At 39.0% G+C, this 18,269-nt stretch overlaps 1 protein-coding gene across 7 annotated transcripts in view; it reads right to left on the reverse strand.

Moving 5' to 3' along the window:
• Window positions 1-4,660: 4,660 nt before the first annotated feature.
• Window positions 4,661-18,269, reverse strand: part of ABCB11 (ATP binding cassette subfamily B member 11) — a 112,738-nt gene continuing 99,129 nt past the window's right edge. For all 7 annotated transcript variants that reach the window (XM_015432329.4, XM_074009388.1, XM_045367203.3 and 4 more), the window contains 6 exons: window positions 17,422-17,663; window positions 14,936-15,092; window positions 13,206-13,403; window positions 10,473-10,679; window positions 7,998-8,144; window positions 4,661-7,161 (listed from right to left, as the gene is read on the reverse strand). In XM_015432329.4, the coding sequence (XP_015287815.2) occupies window positions 6,961-7,161; window positions 7,998-8,144; window positions 10,473-10,679; window positions 13,206-13,403; window positions 14,936-15,092; window positions 17,422-17,663 (1,152 nt within the window). In that variant the 3' untranslated portion in view covers window positions 4,661-6,960. The remainder of the gene's footprint in view (window positions 7,162-7,997; window positions 8,145-10,472; window positions 10,680-13,205; window positions 13,404-14,935; window positions 15,093-17,421; window positions 17,664-18,269) is intronic.

Genomic DNA, 18,269 nt, shown 5'->3' on the forward strand with positions numbered 1-18,269 from the left:
GAAAATGTTCTGATATTTTCTTAGGATAGGAAACTTATATTTAATTATTGAATAAATATATGGCAAACTATTCCTAATTATAATCCTATGTATTTTACACTTTCAGGATATAGTATCAAAATATTCCAAGACCTACGTTTTAAAATGAGTGTATAATTGCCAAAAATTATAGGCTTGGGGGCAGCACCAAATTCAGAGCACCTTTTCATTGAAATAATTTCCTAAGGGCACAGGTAGAGTAGATCTAGAGTAACTACATAAAAAAGAGTTTTTGGACAAAAAAACTAGAGGCCAATTTTTCTACTTTTTTTTCTCAAACAGTAGCATTTCTAATATATGGGCATCTCATTCATGTGATTTTGAAATGGACCAAAATTCACTGAGAGTCTCTTTTCAAAATAAGTTGGAAAAATGTGCTGCTTCAACTTTTGCTAAGAATTGTTCATAGAAAAAAAAATCATAGATGGTTCTTATAGATCAACTGGAAGAAAACTTGTTTTGGGAAAAGGTCCTCAGGAAGCTTAGCTAATATGACCGTTTTTAATGTCATACTGTATTTTGTTACACTAAATCATCTTAGTTATTTCACTTTTGTCAACTCACATTGGTGAATCAAATAAAATGTATGATGTAAAGAATTTTAACCACTTCTGATACAGGCCAGTGTAGCTCTATGACTTCTGACATCAAAATGACTTGTTTGATTCCCCAAAGGTCTTTCTTTCATCCAAACTGACATCCTGCAAAACTGAAGTTTTGCAAAGTTTCTGAGTACAGTGTAAGGACACATTCCAATGGAGAAACTGGACTCATGTTTTTATAAGACTAGAATTACAGAGACAACTGAGATTCATTCAGACTAGAAAATTCGTGCACCTGATATTCTAATTCTGTGTTATCCAACATAGTAGCCACTAGTGGCTCTTGAGAACGGAAGTTGATAGAAGGTTGATTTGAGCTAAGATGTGCTGTAAATGTAAATGCACCTCAGATTCTGAATATTTAGTATGATAATGTAAAACTCTCAGGATATTTTTATTGATTATATGTTGTGAGAGCAATATTTTGGATATATTGGGTTGAATAAAATATACTATTAGCATAGATTTCACCTTTTTTTTTTATTTATGTGACTAGAAAATTTTAAATTTCCTATGTGGCTCACATTAGTGGCCCATATTATATTTCTGTTGAAAGGCACTGCTCTGACCCATGGAAAGAATGGGTGTTTCCCACTTTTATTCCTTATGTGGTAGCTGACAAGTTATAAGCTACCTGTGTGACTTTGAGAAGACTATTCAACATGATATATTGAGGTAGCGCTTTATGCCAAGTACCGAGTAAAGCACTGGGGACATTAAGATGAACTAGGAAGTCTCTGCCCTCAAAGACCATCAATAGACATTTTAGTATATGCAGGGAGCTCTGGTCACACAAAGGACAAATGGCTGGAAATAAAAGTTACCAAAATTTGGCAGAAATTCTTCCAGACATCTTTTTATACATACAAGTATGTACAAGCACATGCCAAACACACATAACAGATGTGTGTATGTATGAGTGTGTGTGCATAGATGATTAGATAGATAGATAGCATACCATCTTTGATGATCAGAAATCTTTTTTTTCTGCACAATATATCATGGGCATTGTTCCATAAAAAACAACAAATGTAAGTCAACATCATTATTTTGGCTTCATGATAAACGTCATTGTATATATGTACCAAAACTTATTTGACCTTTACCCCATTGTCTTATTTATAGATTTGAGATTTTTTTCCAAATGATTGTGAACAACGCAGGAAGAGAAAATTGCGCTCACTTTTTGTGATTAGAAGTTTAAAATAAACTCTGATAAATGGGCTCTCTGGTGAATCTATATCTGGACTCCCTTCTCTTCTGGTGATGTATCTTTCAAATCTATAATAGTTTCAGTATCTATTGTTCTAATTTTTGTGACTGTACTGCATTTCTATCCCCTTTTCATTTTAAACTTTAGTTTTTTCAATGAAAGATACACATGTACATAAGTCTTTTAGCAATTTCTTTCAGTATTCCCCTTCATCTTTTACAATAAGATGTTTTTATTGCTATTTGTTTAAATGTTTAACTGTTCAGTTTCCATTATGAAATATGAGGACCACAAGGATCCAGTTCTTTTTTTACCCATGTCCTATCCCATCCACAGCCTACCCCACACATTTTTCTTGTTCCTTTCATAGTCTATCCATAATTCTGGTTTAGATCAGTATTAAGCTTTTACATTGATGTGACTTTGTAAATAACATACTCAGTGTAATAAAATATATTTCCTTTTTGTGTAACTTTTCTTTCCCCCTAGAGCTAATAGCTAAAAATCTCCAATCTCACTCTGTCTTCTATTATGCATTGCTAATTTACCCTCAAACTCTAGCAGGGGGTTCTGTCTTCTCTCAGCGTTCAAACCCATCAGGCAGTCTAGCAGCTCCATGTTTTTCTGGGGGACATTCCTCTCAGAACCCATGTCCCTGCCTCAGTCTGGCTCCTTCCTATGGGAAAAGCACACCTGTAATCCTGTGAGCTCCTTCCTAATCCTCCTGGACATTCCCAGCACCTCATTCTCGAGTTAGGTCATCTGTTCTTACATCCCATATCTTCCTATTTCTTTGTCTGTGCCTGTATTTTTAAAAAGAGCCCCCTTTTGTGGCTTCCTGAGAAAAGATGGGGAGTAGAGGTGTTGAGACCTGCATGACTGAGAATGTCTTTAGACCTCTCTCATTCTTGAGAATAGCTTTGCTACATATAGAATGATTTCCCCTTAGAATTTTGAAGGCAAATCTTTATGAATTTTAGTTTCATTGTCAAAAGGTCCTATGTCATTAGAGCTCTTTTTTTGTTTGTTTTGTTTTGTTTTTTTGAGACAAGGTCTTGCTCTGTTGCCCAGGCTGGAGGGCAGTGGCGCGATGTTGGGTCACCAAAGCCTCAACCACCTGGACTCAAGCAATTGCCCCACCTCAGCTTCCCGAGTGGCTCATGCCACCATGCCTGGATAATTTTTGCTTTTCCTTTTTTGTTAGAAATGGGTTTTGCCAGGTTGCCCAGGCTGGTCTTGTACTCCTGGGCTCAAGCAATCCTCTTGCCTCAGCCTCCTAAAGTGCTGGGATTACAGGCATGAGCCACTGTGCCCGGTCACATCATTATAATTCTTTATCGATTATATGTCACACATTCCCCCTTCTCTCCTGGAAAATATTCTCCTTTTCCCTCGTTTTCTAAAATTTTATAATGTGCCCAAATAGGATTTTTATTTATTATATTCAGTGTTAGGTGAACTCTTTCAGCTTGGAAATTCATATTCTTCAATTATAGGAAATGTTCTTAGACTATTTTTAAAAATAATTTCTGCCCCTCAGTTTTCTCTGAACTCTCTGGAACTAGACTACTAATTATTGCACCACCTGAAAGGTTACCCTCAATTTTTTCTTTTCTTTTTTTCCCCCTACTTTTCATCTCTATCTTTCTGTTTTACTTTCAGAGAAATTTCCCCAACTTTATCTTCCAATCCGTCTATTTTTTTTTTCCTGTTAAGTTTTATTAACTGGGGTTATGAGGAGAGTCTGATTACAACACCAACACATTATGAAAACATTAGGAAATTACAGAAAGACTTGCAATAAGTTTAAACAGAACAAATTAAGCCAGCCCCTTGGTCTTCTGAGAAACAATGAGGTAAAATTGCAGAGACCAAATCTTTGTCAGCGATAGAGGATGCAGGTTAAAAATGTAGACATCATCGCCCCCTGGTGTTGTAAAATAACATGCAATGCTATCTATCTATTCATTTTTGAAGCTGTAATCTTCTACCTTGTCACTGAGCCTCAATTATTTCCTCAATTTCAAGCCCTCTTTAGTCAATCTTTTCCCTCATATAAATAACTTTCAAGTATCTTATTTGTAAATATAATTTGCCGGGCGCGGTGGCTCACGCCTGTAATCCTAGCACTTTGGGAGGCCGAGACGGGCGGATCACGAGCTCAGGAGATCCAGACCATCCTGGCTAACATGGTGAAACCCCGTCTCTACTAAAAGTACAAAAAAATTAGCCGGGTGTGGTGGTGGGCGCCTGTAGTCCCAGCTACTTGGGAGGCTGAGGCAGGAGAATGGCATAAACCCAGGAGGCAGAGCTTGCAGTGAGCCGAGATCGCGCCACTGCACTCCAGCCTGGGGGACAGAGCAAGACTCGTCTCAAAAAAAAAAAAAAAAAAAAAAAAAAAAAAAAAAATATATATATATATATATATATGTATATATATAATTTGTATTAATTCCTCTTTCAGACTCCATAAATTCCTTTCCAGGATACTGGCCACCTCCCAGCACAAGAGTCTATGCTCTTGCTCTTTTAAATGCAAGCCAAAACAATAGCTTTAGTCTTTTTAAATCAAAATTAGAGGATTAGCATGTATTTATTGCAAACTTTAATTTCCTCTAAAAGGCATCTTTACTCTGCAACTTGTCATTGCCATTTTTCATAACCAGAATGCATTCCTTCACCATCTGCCTCCTGACTTGGCAACCATCAAGAATTCTGGCCTGATCAGTTAACTTGCTAAACCATCTTTGCTGTTATATACCAGGAAACACTGGAAAAGAGACGTAAATAATAAACCTCCATATCCTAATGTCCCAGCTTTATTTATAGGCAGAATTTCATTTGTTGGCTAAGGGAAGAAAAACCATCTACGTAGAGTGAGCTTGGGAGGAAACTGGAGTAGGGAGAAAACATGATGGCAGGGTAGGTCTGTGGGAACCGTGGGTGCAGTGCTGCTCTCAAAGTTTTCATTTCTGTGACAAGAGCTCTTTTTCGTATGTTCATTTTTATTGATTCTTGTTTTTATTTAAATAGATGGAAATATCTTATCTTGACTCATTGAATACATTTATTACCACGTTTTGAGTGTTTTCCTAATCACTGCATTGGCTCTGTTAGTTCTACTTTCCTTTGTCCAGCTGTCCTATTGTTGCTTTTGCTTTATATGTTAAAATACTTCCTCAGTGTCTGGTGGTCCTTGGAAGTCAATTTCCATGCAAGAGGGAGACATTGAAAAGCCTGGGGAAGCTCTGATTGAGTGGGTGCTTGTTGACTGACAGGTGGGCTTCATAGGAGGGTAATATGGCTGGAAAATTTTCTTAGGATTCCAAGGATGGGGTCCTTGACTTCTTTTCTTTCTTTTTTTTTTTTTTTCGCTCTGTCGCCCAGGCTGGAGTGCAGTGACGTGATCTCGGCTCCCTGCAAGCTCTGATTCCTGGGTTCACGCCATTCTCCTGCTTCAGTCTCCCGAGTGGCTGGAACTACAGGCGCCTACCACTATGCCCGGCTAATTTTTTTATATTTTTAGTAGAGACGGGGTTTCACCGTATTAGCCAGGATGGTCTCGATCTCCTGACCTCGTGATCTGCCCGCCTCGGCCTCCCAAAGTGGTGGGATTACAGGCGTGAGCCACAGCACCTGGCCCAACCTCTTAGATTGGCCAGTTTCCCCAGAAAATCATTCTTCAATCTCCTGCCAGAGGAGAGGGGCTGGAAGTTCTTTTGTTCATACACAGCTTTACACTCAGTCCCCCTGTCTCTTGCATGTTAGCTGCCCCTTCAACTGCACCTTGTGTCTCAGTGCATACCTCCCTGTGAGCCTCCTCAGAGGGGGAGTATTCAGTCTCTTGCTGGAACTGGGGAAAGGCAGCCATCCTGCTGCAGGCAGGGCTCTGCAATTCTGTTTCCATACAGGCTTTTGGCCCATTCCTCTGTCTTCAGTCCCTCTGTGCCCTTGCCTCCTCCTTCCAGAAGGACCCAGTGTTTTTACATCTTGACCTTTCTAGGGGTCTGTGGTACAAAACAGGACGTTTCTAGGCTCCCCAACTAACAGGTTACATTTTTTTTTCTCTCATCTTGTAACTCTATTATCAGTTGTCCATTTGCTTTCTGGCTCCCAAGATTTTGCAGGTGGCATCACTGTGTTTTCTTCATTCTTCTAGATTCCTGCCACCTTTAGTTCTATGTCATTATGTGGTGTTTTGAGGGAGCAGGGGCAAACGAATGCTTTTCTGCCATATTTACTTGCTTTTTTGTATAACACCTTATGAAACTACAGTAAAGTAAAGTGCACTATTTTCATTTCATGAATAGAATTTTGCAGAAACTAAAAACAACGATCAGTATGCAGGGAGGTGCTGAGGAGTACAAGGCCTGGGAGAGAGTCCCCTGCTCCAGCCACACTGGCAGGTTCTCACAGTAATGGTAGCTTCGCCGCCCCTACACCCACTCTGAAGCTGAAGCATAAATCAACAGCCCTAACTGGAAGGCACATGCCAATGCTTTCCCTTTCTGCCTCCCTCAGCCTGAGAGCATCCACCCCTTCCCTATCCTCAGCCTTAGAGATAAAGGAAGCTGGTTTGACGTAAAAGACAACTTTAGTCAAGAAACACAGCTGGTCTTTAGTCCTTCTGTTCTTTTCAAATTTGACCTTGGTCAAGCTCAAGAAATGTTTGTTGAATGCCTGTTATAGACACGCCTCTGTGTACACTGAGGTTTCAAAAATGCAAGACAGTTCTCTGCCCTCGAGGAGTTCAAAGTCTCACTTACTCCCTGATGCCTCACTAAGTCCCACATATTAATCAGGACTGGCTCCTGCACAGAGAAGCACTGAGTGGTGGCTGAGCCGCCACTTGACATTGGGTTTTCCGTCACATGGACCCTAGTTTCTTTCATTTTCTGTATATACATCTAAAGCAGAATTATTATGGAAGGTCATTAGAAATTAGGTTGGATTCTGATGTATGACAATGACTGTAAAAGTAAAATATTAACATTCTTCTTTAAAGAAAAAACGATCCCAGCAGTCCCCTCCTGCTGGGATCGTTTTTTCTTTAAAAACAACCCCTGTAACTGGTGCGTCATGTGTGTCTGAGGTTCTTGCATTGGGTCAACTGATGGGGGATCCTGTGGTGACTAGTTTGTAGTAGGCTCCTTTTTGGGCCATCAGTTCTTCATGGGTTCCCTTTTCAATCACCACCCCCTGTGCCATGACAGCAATGATATCCGCGTTCTGGATGGTAGACAAGCGATGGGCAATGACAATGCAGGTCCGACCCTCTCTGGCTTTGTCTAGAGCAACCTGCACCGTCTGCAAAGAGAAGATGGAAAGTTGATGCAAAGATGCATGATTGCTCCCCAGCCCACCATCATGAGAGTTCAGTTAACATGACCTGAATAACAATTCTATACTTGAGGGCAAACCCGAAGGTTTGACATGAGAGAAGATTAAGTAAGTATTCTCTGAATGCAATGCATCAGTGATTTCAATGGCAGTGCACAGGCTGAAAAATTTCAGTGGAGCAAGAAGGAAGCAAACTATGAAGTCCTATGTAATTTTACGACATTTGATGGTCTAGCTTCCTGAAATGAAACCAAGAAAACAATGGAGGGTGGCAGTTAAGTGGCCGTTCCTGATACTGCTCTTCATTGAAGACATTTTAGCTCTCTCCAAAATGGAATCCCAATTGTTATGGCATTAATTATACATTTTAAATTTCATAATTGCGTTCTGCTCAATTGCATCTTCTTTCATGCAAACCACACATCAGATATTACCTCTTTCTTTGTGTTGTATGTGGCCTACCTTCTCTGTCACATACCTTTAGAACTATAAAATATTTATAACAGATCATCTAGATTATTTCACTTTATTCAAGAAAGGTGATCATTTGCCTTTGGAAAAAAATGTCACTTAGCCTAAAGAATCTTAAAAACAATTCTTATTTTAAAGGTAAAATATTTTATTTGAAGCAATCTTATAGTAAATCACTTGCTCTAGATAATTTTCTTTTGGTTCCATAAAGTATTGCCAAATTCTACTGTTAATAAATCAGAAAATTGAAAATAATGCCATTTTATAAGGACAAATTTTACAGCCAAAGACTCATTTGTAACGATATAAGACTTTAGAAAATCAGTACTTACCTTTTCACTTTCTGTGTCTAAGGCAGAAGTGGCTTCATCTAGTAGCAAGATTTTAGGGTCTCGTACAATGGCCCGAGCAATAGCAATGCGTTGTTTCTCCCCTCGAGAGAGTTGAGACCCCTGGGACCCAACGTTAGTTTCATATTTCTGAAAGAAGTATGGTAAGTTTGAGAAATAGGAACAGTTATTGCTCCTGTGCTGTACAGAACTCATGTCAAGTTCTCCTCTGTAATTTAAATTATTTATTTGTTGAACTAGGGAATAGTGAGTGAATCCTCCTATAGGATGAAGGATGTCAAATCCACTTAGGAATATAAGAAAAACATGGAATTTGTGACCTTTGATGTGGGAAGCAAGGGGACTTTATTCCTCATGTCTGCATTTCTTTTAGGTTTATATTTTCAATCTCCTCCCTGTGTCCAGGTAGAAGCCCATATATGAGATCCTCCTTGATTTGAGACTGTCTGATTCTACACTCTTATCTGGAAAAATCCTTCCAAGATGGACTAATCTCAAGAATGGAAATGTCTTTGTGATTTCTGTATTAGGGAGGTGACAACCTGGAACACAGGCCTTGGTTAGAAGCTCCACTCTGCTGCTTACTAGCTTGTGTTCATGAATAAATTATTTACATTTTTTTGAGCTGGCTAGTCATCTGAGGTGCAGTATTAACACTCACTTCACATATTTATTGTGAGTGTTAGATAAAATTAGGAAGAAAAATCACTCATGCCTGGGATGGCTACATAAAAATTAGTTAACATTCACAGTGCGTTTACCATAGAGGTATTGTGCTAACTATTCTAGCAAGGTTATCATTTAATACACACAGAAACCATACCCACCCTATTTTTTTTAGATTACAAAACTTAGGCACAGGGAGGTAAGAAAATGGTGTGAGGACAAGTAACAAGCAGTGAAAGTGAAATCTGAATCCAGGTGAAAGTGAATCTGTCTCTCCTTTGAGTCCCTTGACTACTGCTCTTCCTGCCTTCCACAACATGAGCTGTTTCCTTCCCCGGCTTCCCTTGCCTCCTGATGAAAGCTCCATCATGCCAGGTGAGACCCATGAAAATCTGCTTTGTCCTTGTGGAGACAAAGTGCTCAGAGAAGGGTACCATGGGGAAGTCTGTATGAGGACAATGTAGTAAACCAGCTCCATGCCAGCACCTCGCCCCAAATGAGTAGGTATTCAATAAGGGTTTGTGGGATAAATGAGTCTCCCAGGAGACACACAAGCTTTGCTTTTGAACTCTGGATTCAGCAAATAGTAATTTCCATGTGCTTATAGATTGGGCTAACAGGTAAGAACCGGGCCAAGAGCCTAACACTTAGGAGACTGTGAAAAGAGCAAACAAAAAGCCCTCCACAAACACCACAAAATTTATAAACATAATCACTTATAAAGAAAAATAATTTTCCCAGGGATATTTTTAAAAAGTAAGTAGAGAAGGTAAAAGGTAAAATTTGGCCCTACAATTTGGTTTCCATGTTTTAATTTTTCTTGTGATCCAAACTAAGAGGGACTTTTGGTGGATGGGAAAATGCAGAGACAATACTGTGTGAAATCTGGACTTGGCTCTGGCAAAGTAAGAGACACCAAGGCAGGTGCAACTTACCCACCACCCACGGTACACACTGCCAAGTAATGAAATAATGATGATGGCAGTAATACCAGCGGCAGCTTTCTTTGTGTACCTATTAAGTGTGTTTTCTTCATTTTAACGTTATTTTCTTGCACTTTGCAGATGGAATACACAATCTCAGAAAGGATAATTGTCCCAAAGCTATGAAGCTACTAAGTGGCAAAGCTTGGATGCAAGCCCAGGTCAGCTCCAAATCTCAGGCTTTTTCCCACTATGCTAAACTAAAGCTCAATGTGCAAAATAATTCTACAAAAATAGCATCCATTGCATTGGGCAATCCAATATTTTCCAAAATTAAAGAGTATGTTGATGAAGGATATTTCTTTTGCTTAAAAAACTAAGACAGTCCGGGGCCACTGTGAGATAAATTGTGTACCCTTTGACCTTCTAGAGCCACAATCATAATACAGATTGAATATTTCTTATCAGAAATGCTTGGAACCAGAAGTATTTCAGATTTTGGACTTTTTCAGATTTTGGAATATCTGCATATAATGAGATATCTTGGGGATAGGACTCAAGTCCAATCACAAAATTCATGTTTCTTATCTACTTTATACACATAGCCCAGAAGTAAATTCCTACAATATTTTTAATAATTTTGTGCATGAAACAAAGTTTTGACTGCATTTTGACTGTGGCCCATCATACGAGGTCAAGTATGAAATTTTCCACTTGTGGGATCATGTTGGCACTCAAACAGTTTTGAATTTTGGAAAATTTTGGATTTGGGATTTTCAGATTAGGGACGCTCAACCTGTACACTTTGGTCGTTCTACTTCTCCCCATCCTTGTCTCCCACAGGGAATGGCTCTGACTTCGTACTCACCTCTGGGAGTGACATGACAAAATCATGCAGCTGAGCCTGTTTTGCAGCTGCTATGACTCTTTCCACGGGAATTTCTTTGGTGTTGTCTCCATACTTGATATTGTCCATTATGCTACAGGCAAACAACACTGGTTCCTGGGAAACTATTCCAATGTTTGAGCGCAGGAACTGGATGTTTACTTTTTTGCTGTCATGCCCATCTATCATCTGCCAATAGAGGAGATGACAGGTCATTAAGTTTTCAGAATTTCAGCAGCGAGGGAAGTTCATATGTTAGCGTTAGGCGTTATGCAGGACATTTGGCTTGCTTAACAGACAGCAATCCCAAGGCTAAAATTACGGAATAAATTATGCTGCCTTTGACCTCTGTATGTAATGTCTATCAGGAGTGGCATCCATGTTAACACTAATCAGACTATAGTCCTATTTATTTCCTGAACTCTGGCTCTACAGGTGAAACAAATGAGAAAGATGCTCAGGTATTCAGGTAAGAAACAACTTCCCCTTACTTTGCTGCAGCACACTCTCTACAAATATACAGGGTTGCTCTATTTTGAGACTCATGAGTTACGGAAAGGATTTTTGTCTGGGAAGCTTTTGGTCAATATAAGGGTCAAACCTGTTTTCTTGATTTTACTAACGCCATTCTCTGAATAACTGAGGTAATAAAACCAAGTAAAAAAGGAATACATTTATTCACTTAGTCAATCAACAAACATATATTTGAATCACCTGCCACAAAGCACCATCCTAAGCAGTCTATGTCTGCTACGTAAAGAAAATATTATCTCTGTTTCCTTGGAACTCACAGTCTAGTTAGGCAGTGAAGTCCAGGTACTTGAATATCTACAACATGAGCTGGTTCACAAAAAAGTCCTAGAATATTAAAGGCACAGTATGCCTAACGTACTACTGTAAAGTATTTGGCCCTATTATTTCAGAAAAAATGGTGATAAATGGTATGAACAGATTATATTTAAGATAATTTCTAAGTAATGGAAAAAGCAAACACCATTAGAAAAAGTATAAAGCATTTCTCAACAACAATTAGCCCTGGCTTTGCTTTATGCAAGGAAATCTTTAGTTGCCTCTTTCAAGTTTTTCTCAGCATGTCTTTTCATAATGTTATCTGTCCTCATTACACTAAAGATTATACTATTCAGGGAAGTCAGAAAGGCCACTTTCAAAATATTAGCATTCAACAGTGAATCAAGTATGGAGCAAAATAAAACTTTTTCAGACCTATATCTATGAACGATTTCTTAGAAAATTGCTTGTGGATGAGCTCCAACAAAGGGGGGTGAAAACTATGAAAAGGGCATTTATGGGAACTATGAAATAATGGATCTAATCCAAGGAAATGTCACAGGGAACTCACAGGAAGACAACTATTCAACAGGCAAAGGTTGCAAGTGACAGAAATGAGGGAATAGATGGCCTGAGAGGGACATTGGAAGAACACAAAGGTTGTCATAAAGACAAAGAATACAAGGAAAAAAGAAACCTTTCAGAAAAACAATCAAGAAAAAATATAACACAAATGTAACTCACTATTTGACTAAGGGATGAACAATACTTACATAATCATTTAAAAAGCTGTCAATTGGTTTTCAACTTTTAGAATCAACTTAGAGTGAAAGCAGGAAAGATAATGTTGTAAACAGAATGTGCTCTGAATTCTTGATAATAGTGCAGTTAGAACTTAAGAGGTAAAAGAAGGGAGTAAGAGGTGAAAATAAAGGTAGGATTGCTAACATTTTTATTTTAGAAAGCGAGAATTCAAGAGGAACTATCTACAGGTGGTGGAAGAGCAACGGAAGCAGATCAGAAGTTTACAAATTTATAAATAGAAGGTCTAAAAAATGATATCACTACATTGGGAGGAGGTAGGAAAAAGAAGGGGGTGGTGAGGGTAAGTAGATTTTTATCTCTTGAGAATAAATCACAGAGAGTCTAAATTTGTTAAATCATGAAACAGCAGGAGCACATTATTTAAAGACATAAAAGTAATCATCGGCAGGTCAAAAAACATCAAGTGGTCAAAGATAGTTGCCTTTGGGCAGAGAAATGTGGAGTGGGAGTGTAAGCATAAAGCAGGGGGCGACTTTTCATTATAAATGTTTATTATTTGATTTTGTGACCTTCTGTATATATTACTTTTAAAGAAAGAAAAAAAGGACAGAAAAGAGAAAGAAATGTTATGAAAAATAAATAACAAAGCTATTCACCAAAATTTCAAATATCCTTGCCAAAGATTTACGGTACATGGCTCTCAATCTGAGTTCCTTGCCTTATTTAGATTTCAGCTTCTTGAACAAGGATTGTCTTAGATCTTTTCATGCTAAATCTCCTTTCTTGCTCATTTATCATTATTTCCCTTTTCACTCTACTTTTTTCATTCCTGGTCATTAGTTTCCTGATTAGTCTGCACTTTCTGCTCCATTTACGGGTAAATGAATGCTTCTATTAAATACACTCATCTCCAGGTTTGCAGTGTGCCCAGTTTTCTTTGCCTAACTGGTCAGCAGGCCATCTGGAACTGGGGAAAATCTGACATTAGAAATTGTGAGGGAGAATAAGGTGAAGCAGCAAATGACTGGGACTGGAAAATATGCATGGGGTAATGCCTAAGGCAAGCATTTTAAAGTGAGTCTGGCAAAGCAAAACCTTGAAGCCAAAAACTTGGAAATAGTCTGCAGAAGGCAAAATTCTCAAAAAGGTTGTGTGGCTTACCACTTTTCCTTGATCAGGATCATAGAAACGTTCCAACAGCTGAATGCTGGTGCTTTTGCCACATCCACTGCTCCCAACAAATGCCAGTGTCTGCCCTGGACTAATCGACACTGAGAGACCATTCAGAACTTGCGTGTCAGGTCGAGAAGGATATGTAAATTTACAATCAACAAAATCAATCTTCCCCTGGAAGTTGTTCTGTGGATGGGAGGATCAAAATTAGAGATGCTCTTACTGGAGCCTAGAATATTGAAAACACACCTAAATCTTGAGTTTAATCCCTACTTGAGATACCTTCAAACCACGCTGCCAAAATGCAAAGTATAGAGACAGTAACTTAATAAAAGGACATTCCATTTTCTATTCTGAAAGATGTAGTATAAAGAAAGGCTTGGGCAACACAATTAAAGACATTTGACTCCCCCATTCCCAGTCTAACCTAAGGGAATTTTCTTGCCATCCATTCCTGACATTCTGAATAGAAGAGAACAGCTGGAAGATATTATATCACAGAAGCCAGTAACTGTCCAAACCCTATAGCTTTGTTCCCCCAAAGACTAAAAATAATGTTACACTTAAAACGACCTAGAAAGAAAGTTACCTGAGGTCTGTACTGCAAAGGTGAATATTTTCTATTGTACTTTGGTGTGCTTAAAACTCTCTAGCCTATAAACTCTAGAAATGGATAGACATTTAACAAACACACAGAAACTTTACATTTACTGAACTGAAGGAGAAATTTTACAAATTTAGAAAGATAACGAATTTAGCTTAGCTTTACTAGTGTTTAGGTTTGCTTTGCTTTCTGGAACATACTAAAATTTTCAAAAATAGGTAGAGAAGATTTAAAAATACATATCTATCAATTAGAAGAAGATATTTTGTCAAGATTGAATTAATTTTCTGGACATCCACATAAGCTAAAACTTGAATCAAGATGAACATGAATTAAATCAACGTTATTGGACAGGAAGAATTGATTTTTCTACATTCCGTATCAGAACATCAATAGAAAACACAGTGGTTAGGTAGATCTCAGAGGACAACTGGCTTCATTCATTCAGGAACTAAGTGTATTTTATATTACACAGAATTTAGCATTCATTGAAAGTCATCGCCTTGTTCAAATGCCAGCTTTAGGAATAATTTTTGATGCTAATTTGCTTTATTCCTGTGTAGTTATAAATCTACTTTGTGTCCACTCCGAGTACGTATGAATGAACCCATACACAGCAGGAATTTAGAAGCCAAGTGGTATTGATGGCCATCCCTAATGGCTGTCCTGCACACACACACACACACACACACACACACACACGCACACGCACAACCTTACCCCTCATCAATACTTACACATTTTATTTATGTATTTTATTAGACTTTAACTTCTGGGGTAGATGTGCAGAATGTGCAGGTTTGTTACATAGGTATACATGTGCCATGGTGGTTTGCTGCACCCATCAACCTGTCATGTACATTAGGTATTTTTCCTAATGCTATCCCTCCCCTACCCCCAGCCATCCCCTGACAGGCCCCAGTGTGTGATGTTCCCTGCTCTGTGTCCATGTGTTCTCATTGTTCAACTCCCACTTATGAGTGAGAACATGCGGTGTTTGGTTTTCTGTTCTTGAGTTAGTTTGCTGAGAATTATGGTTTCCAGCTTCATCCCTATCCCTGCAAAGGACATGAACTTATCCCTTTTTATGGCTGCATAGTATTCCAACACTTACCCATTTTTCTCCTGCACTACTGTATACACTGATTGGGGGTTGTCGGTCCAGCAGTTCAAAAAAGCGTGCAGCTGATATTTTAGCTTTTGCATAACTTGGGGTGTAAGAGAAGGTTCTTCCAAGAGCTGTCGCACTCAGTACAACTGCAGAGATCACCCTGTAACCAGACAGACACACAGGCAGAGAGCAGGGAGGAGTAGTTGGTGTGGTGACCTGAGGGCAGAAGTTTGGGGATCTAGCCCTGGTTCTGCTAGGAAAGGACCAAATATCCTTAAGCAAGTCACTTTAGATTTGTCTGGGAATGAAGAGGGTGGTGTTTAAGAGATTAGCAGTTTTCAAACTGTGTTCTATGAAAAAGGGGTAAGAAGAGGACTGAACGAGCATGAAGGGGAGAGCTCAGACCTCCAAACCTTTATTTGACCACAATAGCTTCTTTTAAGAAAATTGTTGGAGGGGGAAAAAGACTTCTGAAGGTTTTTTTTTTTTTTTTTTTTTTTTTTTTTTTTTTTTTAAAGAAAAAGCAGGCTTGAAAGATCACCAGATTGAGTTGATTTTTCTAGAATTGTAACAGTTTTTTGAACCTATAATAGATATGTAAAAGATAATGATTGATGATGTAAGCTTCAATTCTGTACCAGGTATGTATATAATTTATGCTTCAGAGAGCAAGACAGATGAAATTGCCTGTCTCCTTCTTCTTGTGTTAGCCTCTAACTATATTCAACATGTACTTAATTAATGAGAGTGAGTGAATGAATGAATGAATGATAAATATAATGAGAGATAACTTTGTTGCTGTACAGACTGTGATGTGAGTAGTAGCCCCCAAAGCTGTTCACCTGCACTGTCATGCACAGAGGGTCTGCCTGGGATGGGGATAGGGATAAGGGATGTGTCTTTGTGTGTCACACTGCTCAGTTCATAAGCAGGAATTGTTTTAGGCCAGAATTGCAAATCCAAACATCTCCAGGAGCCCAATTTAAAGCCTAAGGGAATGAAAAGCACTTGAAATGAAATGGAAAATGGTGGAAGATGACCTTTCAATTTTTAAAGTGAAGCCTGAAATTCAGAGTTTTCCATAGTCCCAGAATTTTTTTTTTTTTTGAGATGGAGTCTCACCCTGTCACCCTGGCTGGAGTGCAGTGGCATGATCTCAGCTCACTGCAGCCTTCGCCTCCTGGGTTCAAGCGATTCTCCTGCCTCAGCCTCCCGAGTAGCTGGGATTACAGGTACACACCACGACACCCGGCTATTTTTTTGTATTTTTTGTAGAGACGGGATTTCGCCATGTTGGCCAGGCAAGTCTCAAACTCCTGACCTCAAGTGATCCACCCACCTTGGCCTCCCAAAGTGCTGAGATTACAGGCGTGAGCCACTGCGCCCAGCCTGTAGCCCCAGATTTTTACACGTTGGCAAAAAATTATTCTAAAACCTTAATATAAACTAAATAAAAATAAGCCAATGGTTTGCATTTTTTTCTAATTTAGATTAGTAGCTTTAAATATCAAAGATTTAGAAAAGAGAGACTTTCCTGGCTGGGTGGGTGTAGTGGAGCGGGAGAGAAGTGCTGAAAGAGAGACCATGTGAGAAGGCGGGACTCATGGCTAGAGAAGGAAACCCAAGAACAGATTCCTATAGGACCACTTTTCCTAATGCCCTCCAAACCTTTCTCAGACCATCTCCACCTTTATACCCGGCCCTCTCCGCCACCCATATACATGTGTACCTCATTCCCGAGTACCCTGACTCCCTTAGGCTTTCACCTCTGGAAGTGTGAGAAATTGCACTCAAAGCTAATCTGATTAGAAAAGCAGGCTTTGGCTATACGAATGGAACATCATCTACCTGTATGGCTTATGCTGTCTCTGCCTAGGAGGAGTCAGCTGGGAACATGCCCTCTTTGCAAGAGAGGAGTTCACATAAAACAGTACTTTATGAACCATCTTAGCCAAGGCCTCTAGATTTTCTCAGCATTAACATCTGTGGCAGATTGTTTATAAACAATGATCATATTAATTCACACTATCATGCATCCCTTTGCAACATGACTTTTTTACTCCTCTCATCAAAAAGTGGATTCTATTTTTTTCTATTCCTTAAACCTGGGCTTGATGGTATGACTTTCTTTGGCCAAACAGAAAATTAGAAAGTCTCTTTGCATGGAGAGACTTGAAAAGTACTTGCACAGTGGGGCTTGCCCTCTTTTGTGGCACTTGGAACTCTGAGGCCATAATATGAACAAAAGAAGCTCATCTGCTTGACAGGCCACGTGGAGACAGAAGAATACACAGAAGCCTGACTGAATCAGCCCAGGTCAGAAGAACCCCCCTGACGACCCACAGAATCTTGAAAAATAATTAATCCCACCTATTGTAAGACACCAAGCTTGGGATTGTTCGTTAAGCAGCAAAAAAGCTAACTGACAGAACCAGGCTATTCCTTCCTTGTGTGTTGATCTTTTCTCACCTTGGCTGGATATTCCTCACCTGAACACGTAGCTGAAATGGAGCCCCTCATTGGGGATTAAGTAACCTCCATATCTGTAGGAAGCAGAATTTGCAACAAACAGGATGCACTGGGAAAAGGCAAAGCAGAATCCATAAACGTTGGCTTTCTGAATGGCTGTCTTGAGGGGCTTCTCCAGCTCAGTCTCAAGTGTTTCAATGAACCGCCTCTCCTTTCCAATTCCAGCTACAGTGCGGATGTTACTGAGGGCTTCATTTGTAATCTGAAGATCGAGAAAGAGTCTTAGGAATACAAGGGCGGAAATAACTCCTTTCATGACATTTCAATGGCTGCGTGGATTAGATGGTGCAGATGGCAGAATGTGGTACAAATCAGAGAATGCATCATCTGGGAATACAAAGAAGTGGCTGGAGATCAACCCAACTGGACCACGAGACGATTTTTCAGTTAAATTCAAGTTTCCCTTAATTCTAACATGGCATGGCTTTGTTGCCTCCACTTGTGGTGGAAGAGAGAAGGAAAAATAAAGGTACACAGTTATCCTTGAAAGCTTTTTAGCTTCTTCGTTAATTCATTTGAAATGTATAAAATGGTATCTTTAAACATTTTCTGAGACAAAAGATTAAAAATATACATTTAAAATATTAGATTATATTTTCTTAAAAAATTAATCTGTCCAAATATTATATAACTTAAATTAGTTTTAGCAGTAAACAAAATTAATTAAATTTGTTTGCAAATGATGTTTTAGGAAAAATGAGTATTTATACCTCTAGTGGTAAAACAATACTTTTTTTCCATAGCATTAAAAAATGTTTAAGTTGTATATATTTAGGGGGTATGAGTGTAGATTTCTTGCAGGCATATA

The sequence above is a fragment of the Macaca fascicularis genome, chromosome 12, assembly GCF_037993035.2.
Source record: "Macaca fascicularis isolate 582-1 chromosome 12, T2T-MFA8v1.1".
Taxonomy (NCBI): Eukaryota; Metazoa; Chordata; class Mammalia; order Primates; family Cercopithecidae; genus Macaca; species Macaca fascicularis.